This window comes from Ricinus communis, chromosome 1, assembly GCF_019578655.1.
Source record: "Ricinus communis isolate WT05 ecotype wild-type chromosome 1, ASM1957865v1, whole genome shotgun sequence".
Taxonomy (NCBI): Eukaryota; Viridiplantae; Streptophyta; class Magnoliopsida; order Malpighiales; family Euphorbiaceae; genus Ricinus; species Ricinus communis.
Window position 1 is genome coordinate 9,901,855 of NC_063256.1, and position 21,513 is coordinate 9,923,367.

The 21,513-nt window shown below is 27.8% G+C and overlaps 2 protein-coding genes across 3 annotated transcripts; both read left to right on the forward strand.

The window, feature by feature from the left end:
- Window positions 1-213: 213 nt before the first annotated feature.
- Window positions 214-1,757, forward strand: LOC8285489. 2 transcript variants are annotated; one of them, XM_048371301.1, is made up of 2 exons: window positions 214-299; window positions 608-1,757. In XM_048371301.1, exon 2 carries the CDS (start codon window positions 868-870, stop codon window positions 1,477-1,479), a length of 612 nt encoding a protein of 203 aa, XP_048227258.1. In that variant the 5' UTR covers window positions 214-299; window positions 608-867; the 3' UTR covers window positions 1,480-1,757. The 2 variants fall into 2 exon arrangements, with proteins under 2 accessions (XP_048227258.1, XP_015572311.2); XM_015716825.3 differs by lacking the exon at window positions 214-299 and adding an exon at window positions 312-516.
- Window positions 1,758-4,391: 2,634 nt separating this feature from the next.
- On the forward strand, window positions 4,392-5,462 carry LOC8265172. Its single transcript, XM_002515020.4, has one exon. The coding sequence runs from the start codon at window positions 4,715-4,717 to the stop codon at window positions 5,339-5,341; it is 627 nt and encodes a 208-aa protein (XP_002515066.1). The 5' UTR covers window positions 4,392-4,714; the 3' UTR covers window positions 5,342-5,462.
- The last annotated feature ends 16,051 nt before the right edge of the window (window positions 5,463-21,513 follow it).

Here is a 21,513-nt window from a genome sequence, read left to right on the forward strand (position 1 = left end):
CTCCTTCATCTAACCAGCAACTCTTCTTTTTCTTTCACCCATTTCAATAAGTAGACAAAATTTCAAAGGACAACGACATGACATGCGAGGAAAGCAGACGTCGCCGTACTAACAGACCAAACACCGGCCCACTAAAGATAATAACTGCAACATAAAAGCAAAACTAAATTAGCAACCATTTGGACTTTTATTGAGACAACAATAGTTGAAAAGAGAGCGACATTAGCTATCGGTGACAGAAGTCACTCACAGCCACCTCTTTGAAAAGAAACCCTATGCTCAGGGAAAAAAGTCTACAAGTGAGTTTTTTTTCTTCTTTTTTAAACTAAAATCGCTACAGTTTAAAATTTCTCCTCTCATTCATGTTTTATGTGTTATTACATAGAATATATTAGTTTAGAAGCCTACGAGGAGCATCTTCTTGTATAGGCATCTTGCTTTTTCACGATGTTCACTCCATGTCTTCATCAAATTGCTTTTCTGGTCATTTTATTTTTTGAAGTTTTTAGAAGTTTGGTAAGAGTTATGTATTTATAAAGTATTGTTAGTTTTCTATTTAATATACTTTTTTCATATTGATTAACATATTGGGGAGGACTTTCGGTAGGTGAAGCTTTGGCTCATCGCATGCCTCAAATGGACATGGTATGTAAACGTTGTGTGCTGTGGAATCTAGTGTCCATCTCTTCTTTAGGTGTGACTTTGCGCGACAAGTTTGGCTTCTGTCTCGGGTCCAGCTCCGCTCAGATGCAATGCCAGATACAAGCATCCTTGAACTTTGGATAAGGCTCAACAATGACCTCCAAGACTCAGCTGAGAAAGACCAAACGGTAGCTTTCATGGTGGGGACATTATGGAAGGCACGAAATGCCCTACTGTTTGAGCAACAACCTTGGTCTGTATCCCAGGTTCCTTGATAAAGCAAACACTTATTTCCAGGAATTTGGCTTGTGTAAGCCGCAACCTGACCGAAACACTGCAACGAATCATCTCGTCACGAGTGAACGGTGTCCTCCTCCAATTGGGACTCTCAAGTGTAATTTTGATGCGGCGTTTCACAACCATGATAAGCAAGGCGCGGCAGGGGCAGTCTTCCGGGATCATCTAAGGAGATTTCAGGGCTGTAAAGCTGAATTACTACAAAGCTGTGTGAGTGTCGCCCTCTTAGAAGCCTTGGCACTAAGGGGGGCGACGAGGCTAGCGGAAGAAAAAGGATGGCGGAGCGTGTCTTTTGAAGGGGATGCTGAGATGATAGTAGATATGGTAAATGGCTGCTACTCAGTGTCTCAAGAGGTTGCAACTGTAATTGATGATATTGTTTCTATCAAAGAATTTTTCAGTCACTGTTCCTTTAAGTTTGTTTCTAGGACTATCAATTGGGTGGCAGATATGTTTGCTAAAAAAGCCCTTATCTGTAATGGTTTTGTCCGTGATTCAACCAGCCAACTGAAATGGTTGAATGAGCTGTTGAACTTGTAACCCTTTCCAATTGCAATGAATCATAACTTTTGTCAAAAAGAAAAAAAAAAGAAAAGAAAAGAAAAGAAAACTACAATATCATGTATTGATAAAAAAGAGAGATATTTGCTAAAAATACATAACCTTCACATTAGTTGTATTACCACACAACCTATAACATCACTAACTTGGCCATTGCTAATCCTCTCCAGAATCTCGATCAAAGCCAATCACAATCTATTATTCATCTATCACCTAACTTATGAGGAGGTCATGGCTCACTGAATCAATTATCTCATATAACTCGCTGAGTCGAATCGATTCCTTATTTGTTGATTTTCGTACGTACATATTTGTATGTATTTGAACATATGTTTGTGGGTAATTATACAGTAAGCTTTCTATTTTACGGAAAATATTTGTCAAATTATCTTTTATTTGGAATGCTTATGAAAATAAATTAAAGTAAAATATTTTTCTAGTGAATAGAAATCTTTTATATCTTTAAAGAAAAATGACTCTCCATTTTAAAAATAATAAAAAAAAGACATTTTTTTCTTCTGACTCTTTAAAAAGCACACAGCTCTTTCTCTCCACTTTTATCTTCATCTTTAACTCTTCCTAATAAATTTTAGTATTACAACCAAAGATAGAAAAATAAGTTTTTTCTTTTTCATAAAATATTTTTCTTACAAATTAATGAGACCAATGGAGAGCACCTAATACGGAGCCTATTAATCCAAACTCTGATTGACATGTCACACCAGTTATACCATATTCTGAATTGGTAAATTAAACTGTAAAAATTACTGGAAAAAAAAAAAAAGTGATTAAATCATAAAAAGTGCCATCTTTTTGTCATTATCCCTGTGCTTTAGCATTTCCATTATTCATCTTGATCCTCACATTCAAATGATGCAATACTTTTTCTGCAATAAGCTATATATATATATATGTTGAAATTCATCTTTTACAATTCACAGTATTTCTTTAAAACTACATGATTTATTGTCTTTACAGATTGTCATCCTTTCTAAGCTAATTTTAGCACTTATTTGCTTCCAAATTTTATCCTAAGCTACCAAAATGCAAATATAACTAAAAATAGAAACATAATAAAAACACCTGAACATTTTAAATCAAGAATTAGAGAATGAATAAGCACAAAAAATACCGATCATAACCCGAGTAAAAATGTGGATTAAAGCATAAGCCAAAGCCAAGTTTAATTAGATAACGATAATTACAATGTCTTCAGCCACTTAAATGATAAATGATATTTTAGTACCGTTGGACGTAATTAACTGATAAATGATGATGATTAATCATCTGAGCAATCAAAGTTTAAGTAAAATTCCCACTCTTACTTTCAAACGATAAATCACTGCAGTTGTTGATGAGCTGAGGTTATTGCCTTTCCGTTAAACATTGGGCTGATGACAGGATTTGTGAACTTCTAGGTAAATGTCTCCACTCCTCACTTGTCATATGTGGTTGCTGGTCTCTCTCTCTCACTACATGCTTTACTCCAGTCCATCATCATCAACCAATACAGCAATTCCAAAACATAACTGGGTGCCACCGAAAGAGGTAAAGATATGATACAACTGTCAATATATAACACATTTGCAGTAAATGGTATCCATAATGTATAATGTAGCTAGCCTTCTTGGTCGGCACCAAACATATATAAGAGACTTGTAAGTTTCAACTCTCCTGAAGTTTTGGCCCATTTTATCAAAATCTAAATATTATTACAGTCAAAGTGATAAAAGGATCCTACATTTTAGTTATAGCTCGAGTGGTAGCTTCCAGTCGATTTTTTGCATAGTCTACAACTTATTAATTCTTTTTTCTGGAATATTTCTCTCCTTGATATTTAAAAAAAGAAAAAGATGATGACATGCTTCAGACAAACAAGAAATTGCAACCAAAGTTGAGTATCATTGGCATATTTTGATATTTCCATCTTTTTTATAATTTCTTAAACCTTTTATTTAATCTAGCAGTCTTTTAATTGAAAAAAAAAAAATAAAACTGAAATTACAAGTTCAGTGTATAGATGTGTGATATTTACAAGTCCTTTTGTTTAATTTCCTTGTTCAGATGAATAAAATATTTGCATAAAGAAATGCCCATCTTATATAGTATATGTAATCAATGCTGATATCAATTTATGGATGCATTTTATAGTTATCTTAATTTCTTACCATAATATATTAGGATGTGCAATGACTATTGATTTTCTAAAAAAAAATAAAATAAAGTTACCATATAAAAATGTGTTGCAAATTAAGAAAACAAACAAGTTGGTCTAATAATATATTCGAACCAAGAAAAAGGACAAAAGAAAAACAAATAATTGGGTCTTTTCTCCTGCGGACAAAATCGAGAGAACAGTATAAACCGAATTGGTGAAAAAAGGAAAAAGGGAAGTCACGAAGAACAAGTCAGCTATCGCTTTCATGCTCTAATTATTTCATCCAATCATAATACTATTAGTTAATTAGAATTGCATATGCCCAGCTCTCACCCCATCCATCCTCTTTTATTTTTTAATAATGCCAACGGTGTCGTTTCCTCTCCTGCCTTCAAAGACAAACCAGCAGCACCCTTTGCATTTCTACAAAAGAAATGCCTAGGACGACATTAGCCCCAAAAAATTTCCAAACCCTCTGTCCTTTTCATGGCTTTATTTTCCCTTTTTTTTCTTTTAAGAAAAAAGGGATCCACTTGATAAAAGGGAATGACCTCACCAAAAGGCAGACACATTGATGGAGTCTTGGACCTTAAAAAATAACCATAATGATCGTATTTCACTTGTTAGTCAAAGAATTGAACAATTTTGACCATTGGATTCTGTGATTGCAAGTAATGTCTTTCTCTCTCTATCACCGCTTCTTAAATCAAAGGATAGTTAATCAAGCCGAGAGAAAAAGCACGGTATCAATCAGTCTAACCTTCAAGAATCAAGAAACGTATATGGGCCATCCCTCTATAAAACCACAGGATATTGTGATTTTGGTTAGCCAAGGAAAGGATTCTTGTGTCGGCTAAATATAACCGGTCCCATCAAAGAAGAGCAGCAAGGAAGAAAGAAACCATCAAGAAATTGCCCACCGACGCCTAATCTTAGTCGCCCTCGTTATAACCCCATCATACTCTTCCCTATCTTCATATCCATACATATCTCCACCGCCGCCGCCGCCTGCAAGGACGCTGTGATATATATAATATATACACACACCATCACTTTATGGGGAATTGCGTGTTTAAAGGATTTGGAGTGATGGAAGTTCAAGAAATGGTAAAAGTTGTAACCACAAACGGAGGCATCATGGAGCTCTTTGCACCCATAACCGCCGAGTGTATAACCAACGAGTTTCCAGGCCACGCCCTATACCGAAGCCCCGACCTTTTCTCTCCGCCTCTCCTCCACAATGAAGAGCTCCACGGTGGCCACCTTTACTATCTCCTCCCTCTCAAAACCAATAAAAACTCCTCTACCACTACACGTAACAATAACATAAACTCCAATGACATGATCGCTGTAAATTCTTCTTCTTCTTCTTCGACGTCCAAACAGGTGCCTTACCGCATGTCGTTTGATAATCAGAGAGTAGTGAAGCGATCGGCAGAGGCAGAGGTGTATCCTAGGTACAACAGTAGTGGGGTTTGGAAGGTGAAGCTCGTGATAAGTCCTGAACAGTTGGCGGGGATACTGGCGCAAGAAGCAAGAACAGAGGAGTTGATAGAGAATGTGAGAACTGTGGCCAAGTGTGGACATGGGTTCTCTTCCTCTGTCGCTAATTCTGATCAATGGAGTGTGTCTAGTAGCTGGAAAGGATCGGCTGAGCCTGAGAATAATGGGGTTGATATATAGTTACTAGTTACTGTATTTTCTACATAATTATAGTTTGTTATGTGTATCTCCAGACTAGGATTAGTTAATTAGCAAGCATATGACAATAATATATATATATAACTCTCGATTAGATGTCTAATTTTATTATTAGTTCATATTTAATTTGTTCGATAAGTGCAAAAGAACGGCCAAATTCTATAACATATTTTCGGTTTTGAGCCTAAACAAACAGTACTTTACTCGACTGAAAGAGTACGTCGCAACGTATTACTTAATTTTCTTTTCAATCTTTTTTAGATAAACTCGTATGTATTACATTTTCTTTCTGGTAATTAAAACACAGTTTTTTAATAGTTTTCTGATGAGTATTAAATAGAATTAAAAAAAATAAAATAGAATTCTTAGACACATTTTACAAAAGCATGTTTTCCTTAATATCAAATCCCCATTTTTTGCTCACTATAAATATTGAAGAAAGTTCAATTTACCTCATGGATTTAAATACATACAATTTAAATTTTTTCAATAAATAATTTCTTAAAATTGTATTCAATGGTCAAATATATTCAATTTAGATTTTTTAGAAATTTTTTAGTAAATAGTCTTCTAAACTTATGTCCAAAGTGTCAAATACATTTAATTTAATTTTTTTTTATGAAGTGAAATAATATTAGATTTTTTAGATTTTAATTGAATTATAAAAATTAAAAATAATTTTATTTTATTAATTTTTTGATACATAGAAATCTAATGTTATTTCATTTTTATTTTTTAAAAATTAGATTGATTGTATTTGACGTTTGAACACAAGTTAAAGGAGCTATTTGTTGAAAGAATTTAAATTGGTGTATTTAATTATTGGACATAAGTTTAGAGAATTATTTACTGAAAAAATTTAAATTTAGTATATATTTGATTTTGGATACAGATTCATGAGTGAAATTGAACTCTTGTCCCCATAAATATTGATAGGAAATTCTTACCTAAAGCTGGTGTATACATTACAAGAAATAAAAAAAAAATTGATATATATATATACACACTACACTATTATTTAAAACTAATAAATATATGTCAATTATTTATCAGTTTAATATATATATAGATATAAATATATACACCAACACTAGACAAAAAATTTCAATTCACAATACAAGCAATATTGAAGATTTTTAGGTTAATTAGCTAATTATAGAATATATATATTCTTATAAGAGCATATAAATTTCATCTCATATCAGTTTATAAATGAAGTATTTTTTTTTTGTCAATATAAGGAAAAAAGCAGTGATTAGGTCAAAGGAAAACTGTTTTATTGATAAGTTTTAATAAGAATAATGTTGTTCAAATAAATATAAAATCAAATCAATTAGTTTTAATAAGAATAAAATTGTTTAACTAAATAAAAGAATTAAATCAATTATCAATGGATAAAGAGACCAAAATAGAGTAGTTGACCCATTGCTAAATAAAAAATAATTATTAGCTGCATAACAATCAAATAGTAAAAGTATGTGAGAAGGTAAATATAGATGATAAAAATTATTGGCCTAATGTATAAAAAGAAAAAAACAAATAGTTGATTATTAAATCAACTATAGTATATACCAAATAGAGAAGAACTCAAAACAATTACACAAATAAAAAATAAAACAACAAGAAATTAACAGACGGGAGAAGGGTGCCTCCTCACAAAAGAGGTCGCAGTGACCAAGCCCGGACGCTCAAGTGACAAAAATTCACAAATTCAAATAATACCCGTTGCTTTTTCTGAAATCAGTCACAGACAATGGAAGCACCACTGGTACACCCTTTCGGGAGGTCTAACGGGCCTATAGTCATTACTTTAATTTGATTAGGTGACAGGCCGTGATGGACGGAATCTAGATCCAATTTCTTTCAAATGGCAAAGCCCAAATGTCTTTCCCTGGGACAAACTCGAGAAGCAAAAGAACTTCAAGGCTTTCGATCCGGTGCCCAATCACACTCGGACATGTAAGAAATAAGAAGCTTTATTTATCTTTTTCTAATTTCTTTTAATAATTAAAAGTTCGGCATATAAAGGCTATGAGTCAAAGTAAGAATTATAAAATAGGCTTTCTTGAGTTGGCTTTTTTTGTTTCTTTCTTTTGGTGAGGAAGTAATTATCGGTCCTCAATCACGGCAACTATTTTATTGATACTCGGAGAATTCTTTTTTGAAAAAAATAATGTTGTATAGCATAAATAAATGCATTTAAATATTTATGTGGAGCAGTCGCACGAAAAAAAAAAAAAGATATTTGATCAAATATTTGAGGATTTTTTTAATTACAAATAGTGAAAAAGAAATTCAAATTTAAAATCTATGCCACTTAAACATTGAAACAGTTGACAATCTTTTGTTGCTTTGTAATGCATACTAGTCTCTATGGTCTAAAATATTCGACCGGTGGGGATGTTTATGGTGTACCCCTAGGTCAATCTTTGAACTGTTTGAACAGTGGTCCTTCTTTGCTAATGGTCGCTTTCAGCTTCGTTATTGGAACTACCTCTTCTTCTCTCCACTTTAGAGTTTGTGGGTTTATCGGAATGACTTAATCTTCAGCAACTGTCCCCCTGACTGGAGTAAGTGCTTCAGTATAATCATAATTAAGGTCTCCTATTGGATTTCCGTTGTCGAGCCCTCTTTCCCTTTTCAAGGTAGCCAACTCATTCTCTCCTCCTTTGGGGTGAAAGGCTAGAAAATTTTAAGAAAGCAACCAACCAATGTAATTTGGTCAGGTCCTCCTACTTCTTCGGTTAAGTGGGATGTGTTTTTTTCATGTCCTTCTGGGATCAAATATTCTAATGAGAGTGAACTACTAGCAATACTAAAAGCGCTTCAGCTATCCAACTCACACAACATGTACAAAAGTGCCCCCATTATTGTAGAATCAAATTCTTCAAACACAATTGGCTCAGTGAACGAGAAAGTTGAAAGTAGGCTTTGGAAATACTGAAATATTGTGGCCGAGGTCGGTGATCTCAAGAATTGCATGCCTTCTCTCATCAACATTCACATTTCCAGATTAGGTAACCAAGCTGCAGACTTGCGATTGAAAGATCAACTGACTTCATTGCCTGGCTTTAGAATGTCTCTAATTCTCCTATTGAATTTTCTGAACTGTTGCGTCTTTCATTCGGTGCTTACCCTGGAAGTGAGGTTTTCACATGCAATTGGTTGGTTTAGGACGGCTATTGGGTGTAATGGGTAGCCTCCTCTAATTGCATGTCTTTTTCCTATTCAAAAGCTATAATAATAAAATTCACATTTATAAAAAAATAAATCAAATTAAAAAATATATATAAATCTCATTAGACCAAGTCTATATATTAGCTTAAAAATAAAAAAGAAATCTATACATAAGGCTATAAATAAAATATTGAGTTTTTTTATGGTACTACAAATAAAAAAAGGAATATCCGAAATTGATACATAGCTCAAATTAAAATATACATCTATCATTAAATTAAATTTACAAGTGCATTAAAATATGAAATGCCTTTAATTTAATGAGATTTAGTTTATGATGGTCATTACCATAAAATTAAGTAATCAACAATTTCAACCACGTTTAATTGCATTATTATCAATATTTTCAGTCAATGTATAAATCTATGATTAGATGACATATCTATTTCAAGTATATTATTTTTAAAGATAAGATAATCTGTAGCATCAAAATAAAACTACACAAAATACAAATATTAGTATTAAGAATAATGAATCACATGCACCATAAGTCTATGAAAAGAATAGAAATGATAAAAGAAGATGCTTTATGGGGTAATTTGTCTAAAACAATGTAATATTATTTTATTTTAAATATTATTATTTTTTAATTAGTATTTTTTAAATTTTATAAGTAAAAATAACTAGTAATCCTTTGAATCCTCTATAATTCTATAATTATAAAAATAATTAATATTTTACGAAATATGATTATACATTTTATAGTTTTTTACAAATTATGCTAACTTTTCGTAAGTGTCAGTAGTTGTGAAAAAAATGAGTGATATTATGAAAAAATAATTATTTTTGTAAAATTTAATAATTTATAAAAATTTAAAAAAATACTAAATTTTTTGTAATTGTGAAATATATTGTTAAATTATAAAAAATGACAATATTCTTCATATTTTTTTGTAAATTATACTAATTTTTCATAAGTATTACTAGATACGAAAAAAAATTATATTATTAATAAAATGATTACTTTTGTGACAAAATAATTACTTTTGTAAAATTTAACGATATACAAAAAATGTTAAATTTTTCGTAATCGTAAAATATAGTTCTAAATTACGAAAAATGATAATCTTTTTCATATTTTTTTCATAAATTATACTAATTTTCATAACTGTTACTAGTTGCAAAAAAATTAATGATATTATGAAAATATAATTTTTGTAAAACTTAATAATTTACAAAAAAATTGACAAATTTATGAAAAATATTAAATTCTTTATAATTGCGAAATATATTGCTAAATTATAAAAGATGACAATCATCTTCGTATTTTTTTTTTTTATAAATTACACTAATTTTTTATAAGTGAAACTAGTTATAAAAATATAAATGATATTACGAAAAATAATAACTGTTATGAAATTTAATGATTTATGAAAAAATAATAAATTTATAAAAAATATTAAATATTTTTATAATTATAAAATTTATTACTGAATTATGAAAAATGATATAAATTAAATTAATTTTTCATATATTTTAAAGGTATACGAGTTCTTAAAATGATCTCATATTACTTTAGCAAATTTCATTTTAGTTAGTAATATATAATTACAGAACATTAAAATCTTTTAAAGATTATATAAATTATTATTATTTTTGTTAATAAATTAAAATAAAATATAATTACTTCATTTGAAAACAATGTAAACATAGAAATAAAAGAAAGACAAGATTAGGAAGTAAAACGATAACCGATATGGGGCCGTTGAATGTTTTGGGAATATCTGTAACAGTTAAAGAAATTGCAAATTTATATTTATTACAAAACAGACAGCCGACTTGAAAATTTAATAATGCCTTGACAAATACATTGCAATTATTCCCTTTTGGCACATTGAAAACGTTCTTGAAAAAAGAAAAAGAAAAGAAAACACCACTGTTATCATTAGTTTCGCCTATTTACACTAACTGATTTGGTTCCGTGGCAAATAGGTTTAAAAATAGAAATGAGGAGGAAGAGAATAAAATGAAAATCCACACAGAAATTATTATATTTTATATTTTTTTATTTGTACCTTTTTATTCTTCTCAAATTGATATAGAAATGAGTTTTAAATTATTATTTTTATTTTTAGAAATAACTTTTTTGATTTAAGTTTTTTAATTGATTATAAATTTACTTTTAATTAGTCAACAACCTATTTCTTAGTTAAATAATATCTTTCATTCTAAAAAGTTTCATCTAATTTTATTTTTAATACTGATTAATGTAAATTTAAGTAATATATTAATTAATATAATGCAATAGTATTTTGTTTCTATGCAATTACTCTGTGTCCTTAAAAATAATATCTTCTATATAAGTTAAATCCTAGTTTATTATTATTATTATTTTATCTTTAGATGGTACCGTTAATTTCTTGATAAATAATAGTTTTATCCTAATTTGTTCTTAACTTTACTTTATAAAAACATAACTAATATATAGTTAAAAGATTATTCAAATAACCTAATCAAATAAGAACATATAGTAATAATTGAATACGAACTCAGTAAATTTATTTGCTTCCTCTCTTGCTTCTATATATATATATATGTATGAAAAAGTCATAATAAATGTGAGTTTAAGAAGTTTTATTTTCTATTACTTTATTACATATATAATTTTTTTATCAACGAAATGGAAATTTAGCAGGATATTTTTCTTAAGCTGTTATATTAATTGCAGTAAAGTTAATATTAATAAAATGTGCTGAAAAAAGTAAAGTGAGGAAAATAATATTAATTAATAATTTATTTGGATGTTAATTTTAATTTAAAGATAATTTTATTTTTGTAAAAATTGATATTTCATAACTAGTTTATTTAATACTTTTTAACAACAAATAATTCTTTTAAATTACTATATTGATTAAAGCAAAAATTAATAGATTAAAAAAAAAAAAAAAGCTAGTGCGTACCCGCCAATAAATTCTTTTTCCTTTTGCCAAAAGATCATGAAATTTTTTATCAAACTGAAAAAGCCAATCCCACCATAACAATAAGTTGAAGCCACATGACTCGGGCTTGAACGCCTGAACTGAGCTGCTCATCATGAAGGGTTTCGTTGGCCAATCCATGACGATTAAATACAATACACACCAGTTCTCAAAGTATACAGTGATTAACTCCAAACCAAAAAAAAAAAAAACAAAGAAAAGAAGAACTGGGCATCCTTGATAATCCGATGCCAGGGAACAAGTTGTTTCACTATCAGCTGGCCAACCTTGTTCTGTGATGTCTGATGATCGATGTTTTTTAGGGTAACTGTGTGGTGTGGGCATATATTATTAGTCTTCTTCTTCTTCTTCCTGAATCTATCCTAAAGGAATCGTACGGGAATATGGAATGGAGACTCTGCTTTGTATATGGACCCGGCACTACAAATTCAAACTTCGAAGTGCCTTAAGTGCATGAGGAGTCATACCCATTTATTTTGAGATGAATTCCTCTCGTTCTTTGTCATTTTTTCTTCTTTCTTCCAATAATTTGGAAGGCATGGTTCAGTAAGATTATACCATATAGGGGAGTTAATTTCGTTCTTTCTTTTGTTATTTATAGTTTTTTTTCGTAATGTGGATGGTCTGGTCTCCCTTTAAATAGGAAAAGAAAAAGAAAAAAGAAAATATAAAGCATGAAGGTTATCCCTGCTGCTATCTACAGAAATAAGAAACTATATATATATATAGATTTGGTAAGCAAAGTTTAAAGCTGATACAATGCATCCAGGGACGTCAAATTGATACATGCAGATAATGGTGATGAAAGGGGAAATGGCTGGCATAAAAGGAGCACGATTTGATTGTTGTATGAAACCGACAATTACATAGTGCTGTCAAAATTAAACTTTCTCTTAAAAATATAAAATAAAATGAGATTACAATCTCCAGCCAAAGTTTACGCCTTTGAATGGGAAATGCTGTTCAGCTACATATGCACCATTATCTTTTCCTTTATGGGTAGAAATTATATAACTTTCATTAATCTACTATAAATATAAAGGACACCAAAGATTAAGTCCTTTCTTCCTCTTTTTTTCTTTTTCTTTTTTATTAATATTTATTATTTTTGGTCTATATATTTATTTTCCCTAAAATTATATTAATCTGATTTGATTTAATAAACATAAATTTTTAATCTATTTATTTTTAATGGGACTTCTTGAATCTTTCTTTATGGAGTCTTTAATATCTTTTAGATTTGTGATAAAACCTTTTATGCATGAGATTGGAATCTTTCTTGATATTTGTGAAATTTAGTGGAACATAAGTTTTAATAATGTTCTCCCAATCCGATCATTTAAGGACCAAAAAAAATAAGACTAACTTGAATTGTAATTAAAAAACTTTTTCAATGTAACTTAAACAAACATCAATATAAATTTTTACTGTTCAAGTAAGGCTTCGTATCATATTTATTCATTATACTTTGCCTTAATGTAATCATTGATCAATATATTATTATTTCTCAATTTAATTTTTCATGATTTTTTTTGCAAAGATTTCATGATTTTTTAATACAAAGATAAAAATAAAATTTAAAAATCGTATATAAGATATAAATTTAAATTAATTATTTTTGATAATTTACAATTATATTGAGAGCATCTTCAATGGTGCTCCTTATTTTAAAAAGCATAATTTCTATATTTAAATATAAAGAGTGAATTTTTTTATTTAAGTCCAATAAACTTTTCATATCTTATTTTTTTATTTTATTTTTATTTCTATAGCATTAATAGTTTTAATTTCTATTTTTTTTATAATTTTCATCAATAGAAAAATAATAATAATAAATATCAATTAAATAAAATGTATTTACATTTGAAATGCATTTATTAAATGTAAAGTAGAGAGTAAAATTTAGTTATCTATATGTAGCTGTTTGGCTTTACATACTTTAGAATGTCATTTTATGCTGTGATTGTTTAAAATAAAAAATTTGACATATATAAAAAAATATATTAAAAATACTTTGATAAGACTATTAAATTTTTTTAATTTAATATAGTTCCATCAAGTTGTTGAAAGAGAAAAATTAAAATTATATTCAGATTAGACTTATAAATGAAGTCGCATGCCCCGCAGTAAAAGACCAAAGTTGATGTGGAGTCAAGAACAAAGAAGAAAAATGAAACAGTTCTTATTCCATTCGACTCTATAATGGCAGACATTAGATGGTGTTGATCATTGTAATGTCAATCATTTATTTGCCTGCAGTTTCATCGCAATTATAACAATAACTATGATGGGATCTTCATATAATATTTATACTCTTGATAATGACTTCTTAAGATATATAAATCTTCGATCTTTGTGATTATTAATCTAATTTTGAAATAAAGCCAAGTATGTGATGTTCCTATTATTAATATATCAAAATTCTTATCGTATAGCTTAATATTATTTCTCAGCTTTTGTTATAACTATAAATCGAAAAGAAATAGTAATAATATGAGCACAAAGCAACCTAGCGAGGAAAGACTGAGCAAAATTTGAAGTATGTGAACACACTCTCATACATATGCTGCTTACGAACACAGGGAAAATAAACTAAACTATAGACAAGTGAAATATTTTGACGAAACACTAGATTGCAATATCATGAGAAAAATATTTCACTGCACGATAATAAGCTATATATTGACTTTATAAGTATTTTTCAATGAGTCCGATTGTTTGAATGTCAGATTGAGATTTTGTTCTCTTTATAACTTCCACTGAAAAAGAATTCAATACTCTTATAATGAAGAATTATAAAACTCCTATAAAAGAAATAATTTAACGTTTTTATAATGAAAGACCACAAAACTCTTAAAAAAATATTAATATTTACTAATTAAAATTAATTAATAACAAAAAGAAAAGACCATCGCCAATATAAAATGATCGATGGTAGCTCAAAAAATTAAACTTAAAAAAAGAAAAAGAAAAAAAAGGAGATTTGCTTTTTTTTTTTTTTGCTACGGGTAACTCTTTTCTCACTTTAAATAAAAAGAGTAACTTTTCCAATAATCTTTTTTACCTCTCCCTGTCTTTCCTAAATTTTGACTCTTCAAAGTTCAAATATAAAACATTTCCAACAGCATTCATATTTCATTCATTCTTTCAATTTATTGTTAATTAAATTAAAATTATATGATGGTCCAATTCATTTTTCAATAAAGCCAATATTTTTCCTTTTATTAATAAAAGTTCATCTTCAAACTCTTTAAATTTTACTAGAGAGATTATGACTTTTTAAAAAATTTTAAAATAAAAATCATTCTAAAAGCATCTATGATGTACACTTTACAGATATATTTAATTTTTTATTTAAATAATTATCTCATAAAATAAGATTTCATTAAACTCTTTTCTAAAAGTATAATATAAAGAATTGGTTGACTCTTTAAATCTTATCAATTAATGTTTTTAATTATATTTTATTTATCAAAATTAAAAAGGATAGAAAATAGAAATTTAAACATTAGTAGTTTCATTAATAAAATATTGTATTACATCCTTATTGAAACTGTAATTTGAGCTCATAAAAGTATACTAGTAGTTTTATCGCTAAAAAATTAAAATAAAAAGTAAAATATAAAATATTATTTAAAAATATACATAATTTTAGAAAAAATCAAAATACATTTTATAATAGGATAAAAGTGAAGCAAAAGATGTGGTTGAGATCTCTCGAAAGCTGCTGAATAAGTCTCCTTTTAATTTTTAAATCCCCTATCTATTGTCTTAAATCATTCAATATAAAGTTGATCACATCTATTTCACATATCAATTAAGATTTATCTTTTTATTACAAATATAAATGGAAGATTCCAATTCCAAGTCTACGTCAAGAGCTGCTTTCAGAAAAGGCAATAATAAAATAATTTTCATTTCTTTTTAGGAGCGTCAGATTCTTGAAAACAAGATTGAAATTTAGGTTTTCAAAAATTAAAATAATGAAAATATTGACAGAGAAAAAGAAAGAATGGAAAGAATAAAGGCCACGTTTTGTTTTGTATCTTTTCTCCTGTTTCATCGTGAATTTTCTTGTGTAAAACTTATATATTTAAATTATAATTAAAATTAATAAATAATTAATATATATTTATTAATTTTAAATAATAAAATATATCAAGTATTAAAATAATATATTTTATATATATATATATTATTTTTTATTAAACGTATTGAATAATTAAGTACTATAAACTAACTTGTCCCATCCGATTTAAAACTCTGCTAACAGACAATAAAATAAATTCTAATATAACTAGAACGAGCTACGAAAGGACTTGAAAATTTTTAAAGACATCACACTTAGAGGTACATGTTATTTTACACTCTTACATACTTTAGCCATTCTCTTATAAATTGATGACTTTATCATTGGAGTGAGTGACCGGACAATTTCATCCAACACTTGCTAACTATTCTTATAGATAATCTAGAGATTATATCAGTCCTCAAAAAATTTTATCAATAGTTCGCCCTTGTTAACCGAATTATCAGTAATATATATTTCATTTTTAGATAAAACAATTTCATAATCGAAATACTCAAATTTCTAAAATTAATACTAAGTCCACTCTGATGTCCCTAGTATTTCTGGATAATCCTCATGGGGAAATCAAATGAAGAAATATATGATCAACTTAATTTAAAGGTCAAGATATATACAAAATTAATAATATTTTAAAAATAATAGCACTATAATATTATAACATTATTAATAGTGTTTTTTATTTTATTTTAAAGAATATAATTTTTATAATAAAGAGTATTTAGAAAATATTTAAATATAAAAAATAAAAAAATTTATTTAAGTAAAATATAAATTTAATAGACTTTTTATATTTTATATTTATTTATATAAATAGTAATAATTTTAATTTTTCTTTTGTTTTTTAACTTTTACCATTAGAAAAATAAGAGTTATAAATATCAATTTTCTTGTTGTTTTTTTTTTCTTTTTATCTAATTCACTTTCTTTCTTTTTTGAGTTTCTCTATTCATATTTTCAATATTTTTCTATTATAAGTATTATATCCATATAATTATAATATTATATTATATAAATTTATATGACATAATTTTTTATAATTAGATATTATTGCTAAAAAATAGGGAATATTCATAAAATATATGGTTGGCTTCGAAAAGGACATCCAAAATGGGGGCGCACTTCCACGTAACAGAAAAATGTTTGGTATGTCACAACCACCACCATTCTTAGAAAATATGTTGGTCCTCTTGCAATAGAGAAACTATATATATATATGATTGTTCTTTGTTTTTTTTTTTTTTTTATATGACTAATTTACTTAATTAAGAAACGACTTGATTTTCTTAGAGTTTTTAAGATTTGAAACATTATTAAAAGGTAAATTATTAACGTAAAATTTAACACTTATGTGCTTACAAACAAGCAATTAAAAAATGTTATGCATGATTGAAAGCAATTTATGTTTCTTGCATGTTCAATTAAAATAATTTTTATTATTATAGTCATTGTATTCTAACATTTAATGATAACTGAGTATTATAAATTCAGCTTGTCCTAGAGAATGAGAGAGTAGTCTAGAGATTACTTTCCACTATAAAAAAAGACTTTAAGATATTGTATCTTAGAGAACTTTAGACAGAAAATCTGGTCCGATCTTGAACTATATTAATAAATAAGAGTATAAATTCTAATATGATTGGGACGACCTACAACTATAAAACTTCTCTCCTAAATGGATTAGAAAACCTTCAAACGTTTATATAAGGAATGAGTTACCATACTCCCAGATACATGCAATTTTATACAGTTATACATTTTAGCCACCCTTATACATATTAGTAACTTTATAATCGGAGTGAGTAACCGGACAATCCCATCTGGCGCTTTCTAATCATCCTCATAGGTATTCCCGAAATTAAATTCAGCCTTCGAAGATTTGTATTGGTAGCTCGCATCTGTCGACCGAGTTATCAATATATAATTATCAATCATCCGTCGTAGCCAAATTCGGAAGATTGCATCCATATAAAACTAATTAAATATAAAATATAATATAATTTTAATTAATATTTATTATTTAAATATAAATAAAAAAATTCAAAATGTACACTATAATTTTTAGAACAAACAGAAGATGGAAAGAAAAGAAATTCCAGTACATAATACCAATAATGTATAGTTATCGTACAAAATTCAATTTCTCTAGAAGAACTTATTAGACAGGTTATTTGATGTTAGATTATTACTTATTTGATGGCTCGAATCTAATTAGTTTCTGGAGAATCAGTAAATAATGATGATTCATGTCTCTGTTGTAAGACATTATTATAGAATTTAGTTCAATTTGTTGATACATTTTTCTATGCACAAGACATCTTGCCAATATGGGAAAACATGAGAAAAACGGATGGTAAGACAAAATTATAAAATCTTCACTGGAAATGGTAAAAAGGAAGCAAAATACTAATGAGACAATTAAAATATTATTATCACTTAATGAAGGTAATGAGTGGAGTATATTTTTTATTAAATTGTAATTTATACTGCTCTGTTAATATAATTAAAAATTACTAAATAAAATTACTTTTTAATACGAAAAATTTATATTTATGTATATTTTAATGTTAGTAGTTAATATATTTTTTTAAATTAAAATATATTTATTAATATTTTATGAAATAAATATTCATATTTTTGCCAAAGAAATTATTAGCGAGATGTATAATTTTTAATTTACTGTTTATTTATTGAGAGGCATAATGAAATGAATTATTAGAAACCATCTTTGTCAAGGGTCTAATTATTAATTTGACAAGTAAGCTTGAGTTGTACAGTGGATAACATTTTAAAAAATGGACAAAGGGAGGCCGGAATCCACCCCATATGCAAATGGAGGTTAAATGTATTTGGTGCTATTATGCCCAAATTATCTTAAACATAAAAATTTATTTATTTAAACCATTTTAATTATATATTAAGGCCAAATAGATTATCTTAAGAACTAAAATCACCCACGACTCTCTCCCGAGCCCCATAGATTATCTTTTTGAAGAGGCCAGCAACAAGGGAGACATATCAACTCGTAGGCAAAGCTTTAAGACCAACCTATAAGGCATCTCCTCTCATATCATTGCCTTCTTGTGGCCCCTTTAAACCTAAATATTCTTTCTTTTTTGCTTTGAATAAAATAATATAGATATTGAATACACACATGACAATATGGCAAGGACATGAGTTCATAATAATTGCTTGTTTGAGCGATCAATTTGGGTTCCAAAGATTCTTAGTTAGTTTCTTTTTCCATATAAAATTCCATTGGTCCTTGTAAATGATGAAATCCAACTGAACTTTGAGATGGTTCCGAATCTTGCACAGAATAGATGACTATATTAATTACTTGTGATAAGACGTTGACAAGATCATAAATCATGCTCATGCTTGAACTTGAATGAATTCAATAAAGTCATCAATGCTGTTCAGACTATTTATTTCACTTGATTGAAGGGTGTATCCTTGATCAAATGAACCCTAGCACCACGATTTTATTTTATTTCCATCATAAAAGGAGACAACTCATGCATGCAGGTTTCTACAAGTATACTAATTTTCTCCCTTAAAAAGATAGTCTAATTCTTTTGTTTTTATTCAGTTTTAAATTATAATTTATTTTTTTAATTGTTACTTTAATAGATAATTATGAAAAATATGATTCACTTATTAATATAGAAATTATCTCGTTTAATTAACCTTTACATATTATAATTTAGTATTATAAAAAAAAAAGTGTAATAAAAATATTTTGAAGAATTAGTGATCAATGATACTATTTAAAATAATCTTTTAATTCGTGTAAACTAAAAATGATTCATGTTTTTGAGCAAAAACAAAAATAGTTATAATATAAACTCAAGAAACACAAGACAGGAAAAAATAATAAGCATAGATCGATACACCGGTGGTCTCATAAATGTTTCCAAAAGCATATATAGTTAATACGTTATTTTCATCAAACCTTCAAACAAAACCGACTTTTAATTAGTCATTTGTTTGTTTATTTTATTGGTTAATGTCTAAGTTAGATTAGACATGAAGGATAGATTTGCACGTTTATGATTTTCCATGGAAAATCTACCAAAATGTTTAATGAATTAAGTTGGTTGGGGAAGAATTTGAGCAGCCCTGTCCCAGGGTATTGACTAGGCAAAGCTTAATGCCACAAAATTAAACTTAAAAATAAAAATTGCTGACGATGAAAAATAATATTACAAACGAGTTTCATAACTATATTGACCACAAAATTAATTAAATTAAGTTTGTTATCCCAGTGAATATGACAGGCTGATAGTAAGTATGAAAATGCATAAATTTGAAATGATGTTATATGAGATAGTTAAAGTTTTTTCTAGTTTAATTAAAGTTTTGAATTCGAATATTAAATATATAGTTATTTTAAGATTTTTGATATAGTGCTTTATTTGTAAGGATATTGTCCGACACTTTCACTCTTTAATTTGATTTTAAATATACATACATTTAAAAAAAAAATAAGAAAATGAATATCCTCTAATATCATGTGTCTTGTAATTGATTAAAGTTCTTCGATCTCTATCAGTAAAGCTATCAGTAGGATGAAGCATCATGCACATTATATTGATTTATTTGATCTTGCCATTAAATTAAATTAAGAGCTCGTTTGGGTAAGTTGTTATCAATAATTATATGTGGCGGTAGCTCATTGGTATTAAATATTTAATAGATTATTATTAGTCGTTGTTGATAAAATATTTTATTATCGATATAGACATTAAATTTAGATTTTATTTAATATAAAATATAATATTAAAATTTTAATGAGATATGTTAATCATATATTAGACATAAAATATATATCAAAAATTTTTATTTACATAATAAATAGTTTTTTATAATAATAGATAAATATATTAACTATAGTATCATATATTATTTTAATCCTTTAAAAAAATAAAAAATTATGTCAGTTATTTTAAAAATTTCTAATTCAGTATTTTTTTAAGAGATATAAGGAATATGCTAATCTTTTATTTTAAAAAACTTCAAATTAAGTTACATAAAAATTAAAGTTAAGAGAATAGTAAATAAAATTAAAATAATTAAAATTTTGATTTAGCCTATTCATTCTAAAAATTAGAGCTTATGATGAAAAAGAAATTCAAATTAAAGAGATTGTGAATCAGAATTGTTTAAAGTCTTAACAGCTATCAGCTGCGATTCAAAAAAAATTAAGCAAATATTAATATCAATAAATGTCTATGGAGAAAAAGCTATTATCAAAGCAGATAAACCTGGATTGGTATCTAAGACAACCATTAACATCTCAATGATTCTATATATGAAAACATTTTAGTATTTATTTCACCGTCAGACACGGTTGCTAATTTAAAGACTCCAAAAGTTAATTTAGCAAAACTTAAAGAAAAAATATTAGATTCCTTAGGTTGGGTCATGGTCATGGATTATAGATTCCCATCATTATTTGATATGTTTAGCTTCATCAACCTTCAACCTACCTAATTAGTACGTAGTTATCCTTATTCCATCTTATTCAAACGTCAGTGTAACTTGGAATGTTTCTCCAGCTCGATCATTAGTTAAGGTTTTGTCATCTCATCTGTAATGATTGGTATTTGATTAAGTCTTAATTAGAAATATTACCTTTGAGAAGAATTGTTAGAAGGGGACAAATCGTTCCTCGTCAATGATGAAACTAATGCTTTATACTGTTGTGTGTGTGTGTGTGTGTGTGTATTTATGCACACAAACAATTAGCTACGTGTATGTGGAAGCTCGCATTTGGTCAATGTCAAGTTAGAACTGGTATATGGCGGTTTAACTAATTTTCCATCATTTGAGCCGCCAACAAATGAATTTCGATCGAGTATAGTGTGTGAGTTGGGCTATTAAGGGAT

Excerpts from the sequence above, each read along its gene's own strand:
- LOC8285489 (XM_048371301.1), top strand. The coding sequence starts at position 868 with ATGCCCTACTGTTTGAGCAACAACCTTGGTCTGTATCCCAGGTTCCTT.
- LOC8265172 (XM_002515020.4), top strand. The coding sequence starts at position 4,715 with ATGGGGAATTGCGTGTTTAAAGGATTTGGAGTGATGGAAGTTCAAGAA.